Source organism: Cetorhinus maximus, chromosome 11, assembly GCF_964194155.1.
Source record: "Cetorhinus maximus chromosome 11, sCetMax3.hap1.1, whole genome shotgun sequence".
Classification (NCBI taxonomy): Eukaryota; Metazoa; Chordata; class Chondrichthyes; order Lamniformes; family Cetorhinidae; genus Cetorhinus; species Cetorhinus maximus.
In genome coordinates, this window is record NC_135889.1 from 64,143,927 (window position 1) to 64,156,712 (window position 12,786).

The 12,786-nt window shown below is 45.2% G+C and overlaps 1 protein-coding gene across 4 annotated transcripts in view; it reads left to right on the plus strand.

The window, feature by feature from the left end:
- Nucleotides 1–10,876: 10,876 nt before the first annotated feature.
- The window catches only part of ubr3 (ubiquitin protein ligase E3 component n-recognin 3), a 353,894-nt gene continuing 351,984 nt past the window's right edge, over nt 10,877–12,786 (plus strand). For all 4 annotated transcript variants that reach the window (XM_078552128.1, XM_078552129.1, XM_078552130.1 and 1 more), the window contains exon 1: nt 10,877–11,388. In XM_078552128.1, coding sequence (XP_078408254.1) covers nt 10,961–11,388 — 428 coding nt within the window. In that variant the 5' untranslated portion in view covers nt 10,877–10,960. The remainder of the gene's footprint in view (nt 11,389–12,786) is intronic.

Here is a 12,786-nt window from a genome sequence, read left to right on the forward strand (position 1 = left end):
CTGTCAAACTCATATCACTGATCCTAGCATAGACAATACTGCCTGCTGGGGTTCCAGTCAGTTGTCCAGCTGAGATGACCTGCATCTCCGTCCACGCACTGATCTAACTCCCATGCAGCAGTGTGCCCACCCAACACGAGGCTTTGCTCAGTTTTGAATTGACCAGCATGGTTGTTGTAATGTACTTTTTGTGCTCCACCATCAGTTCTCCTCCCCCAGTCACCCACATTCTTTCCCCCCATCACCATTGACACACCAAAAACAAAAATACCTGGAAAAACTCAGCAGGTCTGGCAGCATCTGCGGAGAGGAACACAGTTAACGTTTCGAGTCCGAATGACCCTTCAACAGAACTAAGTAAAAATAGAAGAGAGGTGAAATATAAGCTGGTTTAAGGGGGGGTGGGACAAGTAGAGCTAAAAAGAGGGCCAGTGGAGATAACCAAAAGATGTCACAGACAAAAGGTCAAAGAGGTGTTGAAGGTGGTGATATTATCTAAGGGATGTGCTAATTAAGGGTAGAAAGCAGGACAAGCAAGGTATAGATAGCCCTAGTGGAGGTGGGGTGGGGTGAAGGAATCAAAAAAGGCTAAAAGGTAGAGATAAAACAATGGATGGAAATACATTTAAAAATAATGGAAATAGGTGGGAAAAGAAAAATTTATATAAATTATTGGAAAAAAAATGGCGGGAATTGGAAAGGGGGTGGGGATGGAGGAGAGAGATCATGATCTAAAATTGTTGAACTCAATATTCAGTCCGGAAGGCTGTAAAGTGCCTGGTCAGAAGATGAGGTGCTGTTCCTCCAGTTTGCGTTGAGCTTCACTGGAACAATGCAGCAGGCCAAGGACGGACATGTGGGCATGAGAGCAGGGTGGAGTGTTGAAATGGCAAGCGACAGGGAGGTCTGGGTAATGCTTGTGAACAGACCGAAGGTGTTCTGCAAAGCGGTCACCCAGTCTGCGTTTGGTCTCTCCAATGTAGAGGAAACCGCATTCGGAGCAACGAATGCAGTAGACTAAATTGAGGGAAGTGCAAGTGAAATGCTGCTTCACTTGAAAGGAGTGTTTGGGCCCTTGGACGGTGAGGAGAGGGGAAGTAAAGGGGCAGGTGTTGCACCTTCTGCGGTTGCATGGGAAGGTGCCATGGGAGGGGGTTGAAGTGTAGGGGGTGATGGAGGAGTGGACCAGGGTGTCCCGGAGGGAACGATCACCGCGGAATGTCGCCAGGGAGGGTGAAGGGAAAATGCGTTTGGTGGTGACATCATGCTGGAGTTGGCGGAAATGGCGGAGGATGATCCTTTGAATGCGGAGGCTGGTGGGGTGATAAGTGAGGACAAAGGGGAACCTATCATGTTTCTGGGAGGGAGAGGAAGATGTGAAGGCGGATGCGCGGGAGATGGGCCGGACACGGTTGAGGGCCCTGTCAACCACCGTGGGTGGAAAACCTCGGTTAAGGAAGAAGGAAGACATGTCAGAGGAACTGTTTTTGAAAGTGGCATCATCAGAACAGATGCGACGGAGGCGAAGGAACTGAGAGAATGGGATGGAGTCCTTACAGGAAGCGGGGTGTGAGGAGCTGTAGTCGAGGTAGCTGTGGGAGTCGGTAGGCTTGTAATGGATATTGGTGGACAGTCTATCACCAGAAATTGCTCTCGTCTGGACCTGGAAAAATTTATTAATTTTGCTTCCAATTTCCACCCCTTCATCATTTTCACATGGTCCATCTCTGACACTTCCCTTCCCTTCCTTGACCTCTCTGTCTCAATTTCTGGTGATAGACTGTCCACCAATATCCATTACAAGCCTACCGACTCCCACAGCTACCTCGACTACAGCTCCTCACACCCCACTTCCTGTAAGGACTCCATCCCATTCTTTCAGTTCCTTCGCCTCCGTCACATCTGTTCTGATGATGCCACTTTCAAAAACAGTTCCTCTGACATGTCCTTCTTCTTCCTTAACCGAGGTTTTCTACCCACAGTGGTTGACAGGGCCCTCAACCGTGTCCGGCCCATCTCCCGTGCATCCGCCCTCACATCTTCCTCTCCCTCCCAGAAATATGATAGGGTCCCCCTTGTCCTCACTTATCACCCCACCAGCCTCCGCATACCAAGGATCATCCTCTGCCATTTCCGCCAACTCCAGCATGATGCCACCACCAAACACATCTTCCCTTCACCCCCCCCCCCCCGGCGGTATTCCGCAGGGATCATTCCCTCCGGGATACCTGGTCCACTCCTCCTTCACCCCCTACACCTCAACCCCCTCCTATGGCACCTTCCCATGCAACCACAGATGGTGCAACATCTGCCCCTTTACTTCCCCTCTCCTCACCGTCCAAGGGCCCAAACACTCCTTTCAAGTGAAGCAGCATTTCACTTGCACTTCCCTCAATTTAGTCTACTGCATTCGTTGCTCCGAATGCGGTTTCCTCTACATTGGAGAGACCAAACGCAGACTGGGCGACCGCTTTGCAGAACACCTTCGGTCTGTTCACAAGCATTACCCAGACCTCCCTGTCGCTTGCCATTTCAACACTCCACCCTGCTCTCATGCCCACATGTCCGTCCTTGGCCTGCTGCGTTGTTCCAGTGAAGCTCAACGCAAACTGGAGGAACAGCACCTCATCTGCCGACCAGGCGCTTTACAGCCTTCCGGACTGAATATTGAGTTCAACAATTTTAGATCATGAACTCTCTCCTCCAAACCCACCCCCTTTCTGACCCTCCCTTTTTTCCCAATAATTTATATAGATTTTTCTTTTCCCACCTATTTTCATTATTTTTAAATGTATTTCCATCCATTGTTCTATCTCTACCTTTTAGCCTTTTTTGATTCCTTCACCCCACCCCACCTCCACTAGGGCTATCTGTACCTTGCTTGTCCTGCTTTCTACCCTTAATTAGCACATCCCTTAGATAATATCACCACCTTCAACACCTCTTTGACCTTTTGTCTGTGACATCTTTTGGTTATCTCCACCTATCACTGGCCCTCTATCCAGCTCTACTTGTCCCACCCTTCCTTAAACCAGCTTATATTTCACCTCTCTTCTATTTTTACTTAGTTCTGTTGAAGGGTCATTCGGACTTGAAACGTTAACTGTGTTCCTCTCCGCAGATGCTGCCAGACCTACTGAGTTTTTCCAGGTATTTTTGTTTTTGTTTTGGATTTCCAGCATCCGCAGTTTTTGGCTTTTTGCTTATACCATTGACACAACCCCCAACATCACCTTCAACGTCCCCACTGTATCTGTCCAACCTGAACACTTTTTCTTTGAGAATGTCCAGGTGAATGTGCACATTCCCTTCCTACCTGAACATCCCACCACTCACCCCTTGCACATTGACCTGCCCACCCTCCAGGTCCGTGTGTACCACTAACGACCCTCACCACCCCTTCACCCAACACCATTGAACCCTCACCCTCCCACCCTATCGGCTCCCTCTGCTCCCAAAACCTTAATCATACCCTCCTATCACGTCCACCCTGAGTTCGCTCGCCTGGAATCAACAGTTGACTACATCAACTCCTCCCTGTGAACACATTCACCTTTCCATTCATCTCCATCGCCTGGCTACCAACATAGCCCTTTCCCAAACCTCCCCCTGTTCCCTGTACCACATTGCTACACCCTTGTGAAACCCTTTCCTGGACCTCCAAACACAACACCCCCCTCTAGAGCCCCACATCTGCAGTCCTTCTAGCCTTCCTTAACTCCCTCCCCCAACCCTCCTTCATCACCCATCGGTACTTCATGCTGCCTTTCATCCCGCAGCTTGAGGATCCGAGCCCCCATGGCAAAGTCCCTAGAAGAAGTTCTGAACCCTCATGGCAAAGTCCCCGGAAGAAGTTCTGAACCCTCATGGCAAAGTCCCTGGGAGAAGTTCTGAACCCCCCCCATGGCGAAGTCCCTGGGAGAAGGTCTAAAGCTTATGTGAAGTTGCAGCTTGGAGAACTCCCACCTTCTGAAGTCTCCTTCGTGGAAGAGCCATCTGGATGAGGCTCCACTTACCCTGCGATGCATGAGTTGCTCCCAGGTCCGGTGGGTGGAGGCCTCCATCTTCTTCTTGTCAGATGTCCATAAGCTGCAAGGCCCTTAAGGTTAGTTCCTACTTTTGCATGCCAAATTGGTGTTTTCCCGCTGATGTCGCTGAGAATCAGGCGTGGGGGTAAGATTCCGATAGGGCCTTCGTTTGCATTCCATTAGCGGGATGTAAATCGGTTTCACACTGGCCTCCAGCAGGAATCGCACTCCACCATGGCGGCAGTATCGGAAGATTCCGCTGCCATTTCACGCTGGCATGAAACTGATTTTTAGATCTTCTGCTGAAAGGAACTGTTAAAGAAACTGTTAACATTAGGATATGGAATGAAACTACTTTTTTTTTGAATATTGCGGATTGTTTTATTATTCCACCACTGTTGGTGGGTGGAGGTAATGATTTTGCCCTTGTTAATCTGTAAACAACCTATCTCAAAATGGAATGGACGGATTTCAACAAAACTTGGTACATAGATAGGGTATGGCCCAAATGAAGAAATGATTAGTTTTTGGTCAAGATGTGGATTTGAATCCTGGAATCTTTTTAAAGGATTCATCAACATTGGGAGGTACGGCAAATTGGCTTTTTTTCAGAATGTTGGTTGTTTTATTTAGAATGTTGTTGATTTTTTAGAATGTTGTGGATTGTCTCACTGCTGTGCTGCAATTTGTCACAACTGTCAAAATGTAAACAGAGTTTTCAGAGCAGGTTGTTGGATATGGATTGGCCTGAACTCTCCTCAGTGAGATGGAAGCTTTTAATAAAAAAAGATTTATTTTCCCAGCTTTGTAGCTACAGAGCATCAACCAGGCAATGAAAAGCCTTGAGGAAGAGCTGCATAATTGTGAGAACTTTGAGTTAACACAACGGGGAGGAGGTATGTGTGCTACTGAATGCCTTCTTCACTTGTTTTTATCCTGTTTTCACTGTTCTATCTTCTTATCTCAAAAGTGCCTGTGTTATTTCCTAATGTAGCCATGAGTCACCAATCATATATCCCATTTTTTCAACAATCAATTCAGGCAGTGTCAGCCTAGTATAAAATTATACCTTGACAAATCAAACATTAAAGCATCATGGAAAGCATCATAGTATTTCTAGCTGCAGTATAAATCTACAAACTATCTATGAATAAAAGGAAATCTAAAATGTTAATCAGATGTGATTAAACTAAATCCTAATCATTCCTGTGTATGTTTGTATGTACTCGGGTAATTTACACCCAATAAAATGGAAACCCCTATAATTGTGACCCTAATTGGATATTTGTGTCTTTTGCATGTATTTTTCCTTCAATTTCCCTGAGTGGACCAAGCAAACACTTTGTGTATCAAGCACCATGTTAAGCTGCTTTATTTCATAACAGTTGATCATGCATAAAAGTTATAATTGGATTCATTTATTGCAGTTAATATAACTGATCTTCACATATACTATAAAATAATGGACATGCTACGCTCTCCTATTAGTAGGTCATAATAGTTAACATAAATAGAATAACTTCTCTGCATTTTGTTCTACACCAACATACCAGGAATGAACCTTCTCTTTTGACAATCTCCTTTGTATTTCTGAACCTCCCTTTTGCTGCCTGTGGAGCATTCTGTTTCAAAAATCTTCTCTCCCTGCATGTGTTCCAGACTCTCTTATTCTTTTCACGCCAAAACAAAGATAAAAGGATGTGTGCTATTTTTGATTATCCAAACAAAATAACAAATTATTTATAATTTACTTTATGATGGGAAAACAATTCCTGTTTGACACATTACCAATCTTCTATCCAGGTGCCGTATAAAATGTTTTTAAAAAAAGCCACAACTTTCAGAGTAACTCTTTCTAAATGCTTTCTGGAAAAATGGTCATAAAATTCTGAAATATAAAAGAGGATGAAAAAAACATAGATAATAGCAACAGAAACTTTAACCAGTGAAAGAAGCCAGCAAGAATGAAGCCACCTTTAGTAAATTGGTATTTACAATAATGAAAGAAACACAAAAGTTCGCAATAAAAAAACTATCATTGTCTGAATATTCCATCATATGTTACTGTTTCCATCTACAAAACACATTCCTTTTCATGTCAAACAGTCATTTATTTAAATAAAAGTTATTTGCTGGTTACCGATGAACAGTATTGTATAGAGTATTTTATTGTTGGACAAATTGTGCACAGCACCATTTAACTTGGAGGTGGAAGCCAACATAATAGGTAAATTTAAGTGTGATAGACAAGCATGATGGAATAATATGTCAGGAGAGTGTGACAATAATATCTGCAAGACTTTTAATACAATATCTGCAATGCCTATGATATTGCTTCTGTCAATTGAAGAAAATGGTATATCTCTTAGCAGCAGGCAATTAGGAAGGCTAATGGTATGTTGGCCTTTATTGTTGACCAAGAGGGTTTGAGTACAGGAGTAGTGAAGTTTTGCTTCAATTGTATGGAACCTTGGTTAGACCATACCTGGAATACTGTGTGCAGTTTTGATCCCCTTACCTTAAGAAGGATATTATTGCCATAGAGGGAGTGCAACGAAGGTTCACCAAACTTGTTCCTGGGATAGCGGGACTGTCCTATGAAGAGATGTTGGGGAAATTGGGCATATATTCTCTAGAGGTTTGAAGAATGAGAGGTGATCTCATAGGAACCTACAAAATAGTTAAAGGGATAGACAGGATATATGCAGGTAAGATGTTTCCACTAGTTATGGAGTCTAGAACCAGGGGACACATTTCAAAATAAGGGGAAGCCACTTAGGACTGAGATGAGGAGAAATTTTTTTAGTCAGAAGGTTCTGAATCTTTGGAATTCTCTACCCCAGAGGGCTGTGGAAGCTCAGTCATTGAGTATGTTTAAAGCAGAGATTGATATTTCTAAATACCAATGACATAAAGGGATTGAAGTGGATAATTAGCCATGATCATATTGAATGGCAGAACAGGTTTGTTGGGTTGAATGGCCTACTCCAGCTCCTATGTTCCTGTTGGAACTGGTTTAGGGAGGTTGCAGCACTGCAACTGGAATAAGTTAGTATAATAATAATTACAATGCTATCCATTTGTTTAAACGTATTGCAGCATTACTAACTCAAAGATTTTAACAGTACTGGTGAGTCAGCTATTGCTTGGCTCCAGGGACCTTTATGTCTCTTTCATTCTTATGCCCCTCTGACATGTCTGTCTCTGTTGCCTGTACCTTGGTCTATGCCTCAATCTCTCTGACATTTTAATTTGTTGATGTAGTCTTCTCACCAACTGCGATATTACTCCTTGTCCCTGTCCCCTCTCTCTATACTTTTTGTTGTCCCTGTTTCTATCTCTGCTATTCCTTCTGCCCATTAACAAAATTAATCCCAGCAGAATTATGAACTAAAAAATATGTGCATTCTCCTACCTACTGAGATATTGATATGGTTTTCTGTCAGCTCAAGAGCATGAAGGTGGTGCTTCTAATTCTCATTGAGTCAGAACTTTTGTCATTCAATTTTCATTGAAAGATGCTGTAGAAAACATCAGTTCCTTAGTTACCCCAACAGCCCTCCCTTTCCTACGGCATCTTTCCGTGCAAGCGTAGGAGATGCAACACTAACGAATATACATTTGAACATACATACGAACATACGAATTAGGAGCAGGAGTAGGCCACTCAGCCCTTCGAGCCTGCTCTGCCATTCAATAAGATCACGGATGATCTGATTGTAACCTCAAACCCTCATTCCTGCCTATCCCCGATAACCTGCCCTTTTACCTCCTCCCTTCTCACCATCCAAGATCCCAAACACTCCTTCCAAGTGAAGCAGCGATTTACTTGTACTTTCAATTTAGTCCATAGGAACTCCCTTGCTTAAAGTTGTCCTGCACAACATTATTTTGCGTTAATGTTGTTCTCCAATTAGAACCCTGCATTTGCATTGCATTGCTACTGTTTTGTTTTAACGTTGCTGTATGCCAGGACGTTTTTGCATTACACCCATGTTGAGCCTGCAAGAGCTACCTCTGGTAAGCTGGGGAGCAGGAAATCTTGGAGGGGTAGTGGTGGCTGTGAATCTCAGACAGACTGTTTCTTTTAATGTTACTTCAAACAACATCAGGTTTTCCAGGAACCAATTAACAATGTTAAGCGAGGACTTCCTGTGCTGTATTTGCTGCTCACATTGTGGTATTCTCTACATGGGGAGACCAAATGCATACTAGGTGACTGCTTAGCGGAACACCTTTGGTCAGTCTGCAAGCATGGCCCTGAGCTTCTGGTTACTTGTCATTTCAATTCCCCATCTTGCTCCCATACTGACCTTTCTGTCCTTGGCCAGCTACAATGTTCCAACGAAGCTCAATGCAAGCTCAAAGAACAGGATCTCATATTTTGATTTGGCACTGTACAGCCTCCTGGACTCAGTCTTGAGTTCAACAATTTTAGATCGTAACTTCTGCCTCCATTTCGTTTTGTCTCTTTTTTGTTGGTTTAGGTTTTTGTTTCTTTTCTCATTCCTTTACATTGCATTCATACAGCTGCTATCCAACCATTCACACTAATCTATGTACATCTTTTGTCTGTCTACCCTTTACCATTCCCTTTGGCTTTTGTGCCATGAAAACTTCGTCATTAAATCTCTCCTGCTCTCTAACATAGCTCCAGACCTTCCCTTTTTTACTTCTCCCTCTAGGGTGACCAACGTCCTGTATTTATGGGATTGTCCTGTAATTTCATGTTTTGTCCTGCATACCGTTTGTTGACCTCCCAGGATGCCATTTGTTTTGTATTTCTCAGGCAGCGACTGGAAGATTGCTGGGGAGTGTCCTCTTGCTACTGCTCTTGTATCTTTGGTGCTTGTGCACTGTGTACCTGCACATGCACTGCTGTCAGCCCACTCAGCCATGACAAGGCCTGGAGGAAGATCACTCACTCAAGGCTGGTGATCTGAGAAAGAAAGAAAAAATTAAAAGACTGATTGCCAGTTGCACCGTTTTTTTAAACAGATAAAAATATCCACAGTTAAATTGACAATGCTTAGTGGAATCACGGGGTTGGCAGGGGTGGGGTCATCTGGAGCAGTGGAGTGGCAGAGCCTGAGTCTCACCAGGCATGGGAGGGGGGGTGCTGGCCGAGTGAGTTGAGTGGGGTGGAGGGTATGGGGGAGGGAGGTCTGGGTCTAGCAGGCCTGGGGCAGTAGCACAACCCAAGTCTTGGGGGAGGCATCTGGGTTTGGCAGGCCCTGACGGTGAGGAAGGGTAGGTAAGCAGTGGAGCCCGAGCCTCAGCGGAGTTCAGCAGGCTCGGGATAGGGAAAGAGAGTAGTGCAGTCTGAGTCTCGGGGTGGGGTGGGGGTCAAGCAGCTCAGTGAGGGTATCAGAGCTGGAGTCTCGGTTAGGGTTCGGAAGCCCTGGGGGGGTGGTTTGAGGAGAAGGGCTGGGGAATTTGAGAGAGGTAGCTAAGTGATTGAGTGGGAGGTGGAGTGTTGAGAAGAGAGGCTGAGTGTGGGTAAGGGGATTGAAGAGAGGGGCTGCTGAGTGAGTGGGGAAGGAGAGGTAGGAAGAGGTTTGTGTGGTGGGGAGCAGTGCAGTGTTGAGGGAGTAGTGCGGGAGTGATGAGAGGGTTGAATAGGCAGACTGTAAGTAAAGTACATGTGGAATATTTTGTGAGGGGCTTGTTTTGTAGCTGGGCGATTTCCAATTTCCCCAGACAGGGGAAATTCTTCAGGCGCAGCATCTTTGTTGCCTTAGCTTTAGAGCATGAAGTGATGCACATTATTATCAATGATGCAGCCTCTGCGATTGCACAGCTGCAGTAAAAAGGCTACAAATCCTTCTGGGAGTGCAATCATCAGTTGTTAAATGATGGAATGTACCTAGAATTCATTTTATTAACTCGATCATTATTATAAGTACCCTTCCACTACCTACATTGAAGTGTCCCCGATTTTATTTCCTCAGTTGGTCATCCAGCACCCCCCCCACTCACTTGCTCAGAACTTATTACATTTCTAACATTATTTCGTTCTGATGAAAGGTCAGACCTGTTTATTTCTCCATGGATGCTGCCTGACCTGTTGAGAATTTCCAGCATTTTCTGTTATTTCAGATTTCAGAAGTTACTGCTTCATCTAACCATTTCTGAGGGTTCAAGTTCATCATAAACCCAACCCGGCCAGTGAAACTCAATGCAAACTGGAGGAACAGCACCTCATCTTCTGACTAGGCACTTTACAGCGTTCTGGACTGAATATTGAGTTCAACAATTTTAGATCATGCACTCTCTCCTCCATCCCCACCCCCTTTCCGATCCCCCTTTTTTCCAAATATTTATATAGATTTTTCTTTTCCCACCTATTTCCATTGTTTTTAAATGTATTTCCATCCATTGTTTTATCTCTACCTTTTAGCCTATTTCGATCCCTTCCCCCCACCCCACCCGGGCTATCTGTATCTTTATCACATTCCTTAGATATCACCAGCTTCAACGCCTCTTTGTCCTTTTGTCTATGACATCTTTTGGTTATCTCCATCCATCACTGGCCCTCTATCCAGCTCTACCTGTCCCACCCCCTTAAACCAGCTTATATTTCACCCCTTTTCTATCTTTCCTTAGTTCTGATACGGACTCGAAACGTTAACTGTGCTCCTCTCCGCAGATGCTGTCAGACCTGCTGAGTTTTTCCAGGTATTTTTGTTCGTGGGGTTAATGTGCTGGGCAGACATATCTGCCTCTGCAGCAGGTCCCCCCTCCCGTCAGGGGAGGTCGGCTGCTGAACAGTGGGGTAGGAGGGCACTTCCGGAGAAGAGGCACTTCCGGAGAAGAGGCACGCGGACGTTCCATCCGTTTCCGGCGGCGGCTACAATCTCACGAGAGTTCCCGAGAAGCTGCTCCAAGAACAAAATAAATAGTCAGGGTCGGCTCGCCGGCTCGGAGCCGCTATGGCGGCGTCGCTACTACGCCGGGACAAGAGGAGTGCGGCCGCTTCGCTGAAGGCCGAGTGCTGTGGGCAGGATGGCAGGGGCGCGCAGCTGCTGGGTGAGCTGCTGGATAGCGTGCTGAGCCCGGAGAGAGCGGTGGCCGAGGCCGAGGTGATCGAGTGGTGCAAGTGCCTGATGGCCGGCGGCGAGAGCTTCGATGATTTCTGTAAAATGGTGCGCGGCTATGACAACGCGACCCTGTGCGGCTTGGTGTGGACCGCTAACTTCGTGGCCTACCGCTGCAGGACGTGCGGGATCTCGCCGTGCATGTCCCTGTGCGCCGAGTGCTTCAACGCCGGAGAGCACACGGGGCACGATTTCAACATGTTTCGGAGCCAGGCGGGCGGGGCCTGTGACTGCGGGGACAGCAGTGTGATGCGGGACAGTGGGTAAGTGGGAAACCCGAGGGCAGCCCGGGGCCCCAGTGACCCGGCCCCGACACTTGTTCTAATTTAATCTCCGGCTTCTGCACTGTCATCGGGCAGCCAGTTCGGCTCGTTCTTTTCTTTAAATGTGTGTGTGTGTTTTAGTTTTAGACTAGACAGTCCAGGAAACACTAAGTTGTTGATGTTGTCTTCAGGCCAGGAGTTAGCAGCAGCAGCAGGACTTGTTTGTAAACTCTTTGAGCTCCTCTCTCACAACGCGGAGGATCCGTGTGTAAAATGGGTCTTTTCTGTTGCTATCCCAGTACTTTTCGCTTCCCCCTCCCCCCTCGAATGTCTGTTTTTGCATCCACTTCCGTAAAAATTAGGAAAATTGAACAAATATAACGGTAAATCTTTAAAACTTTTAAGCTAATTTACAAGTTAGTGCTTTAAGTTCAGTAAAGTTGGAAAGCGGAATTCCGTCCAACCCCAGAATGTTTTACGCTTGGTTTTGGAAATCTGAAAGTTTTTGGAAGCTTCAAAACTTTGCTTTTAAGTGTCAGCTAAACAGACTTCTTTCTGCAGAACGTAAATTCGGTATAAAAGTCCCGCACACGATCGTAAATAGCGTGAACCCTAGACATTTTAGATTTAAGTATTGGCTACTGAAAGTTTCGGCATACCTACATACTTTGTGTAACTATTTGTGTTGCCGATGTTCATGCAAATTTGATTCGGAAGCGCCTTTAAAATTTAATCATCAACGCTTGTGTCAGTTCCTTAACGTAGCGAAACGTCTAAAGAAACTAAAGCATAGGGAAGCTAACACTTATCTGATATAAACAGTGGGCTAATTAAAAACAAATGCTGGAAATAGTAAGTTGTTGTAGCAGCATCTGTGGAGAGAGAAGCAGAGTTAACGTTTGAGCTCTCCGACTTTTTGTCAGAACTGACCTGAAACGTTAACACTTTCTCTCTCCGCAAATGCCGCCAGATTGGAGCATTTCCGGCATTTTCTTATTTCAGATTTCCAGCATCTGCAATATTTTGTTTTTGAAATTAACAGTTGCGGAGTCGACTTGATGACCTAATTGAAAGTTTTAAGGAGGCTTTTGATTGGGAACGATGCAGCGAGACGGGTTTAAGAATGAGTTCCAGTGTGTAGTATTGTAATATCCTCAATTGGCGATGATTCATGCCATAAATCGACTGTGAATACAACTATTTATATAGTAAAGCATTCCAAGGCACTTTGCATGAATGTTATCCAACGCAAATTGGACAAGCCAGTAAAGAAGATACTGGGATAGATGACCAAAAGCCTTTCCCTATCTCTGTAATCTCCTGCAGCCCTACAATTCTGAGATAATGTATACTCCTCTAATTCTGGTCGCTTGAACTTCCCTGACTTTAATTTTGCTC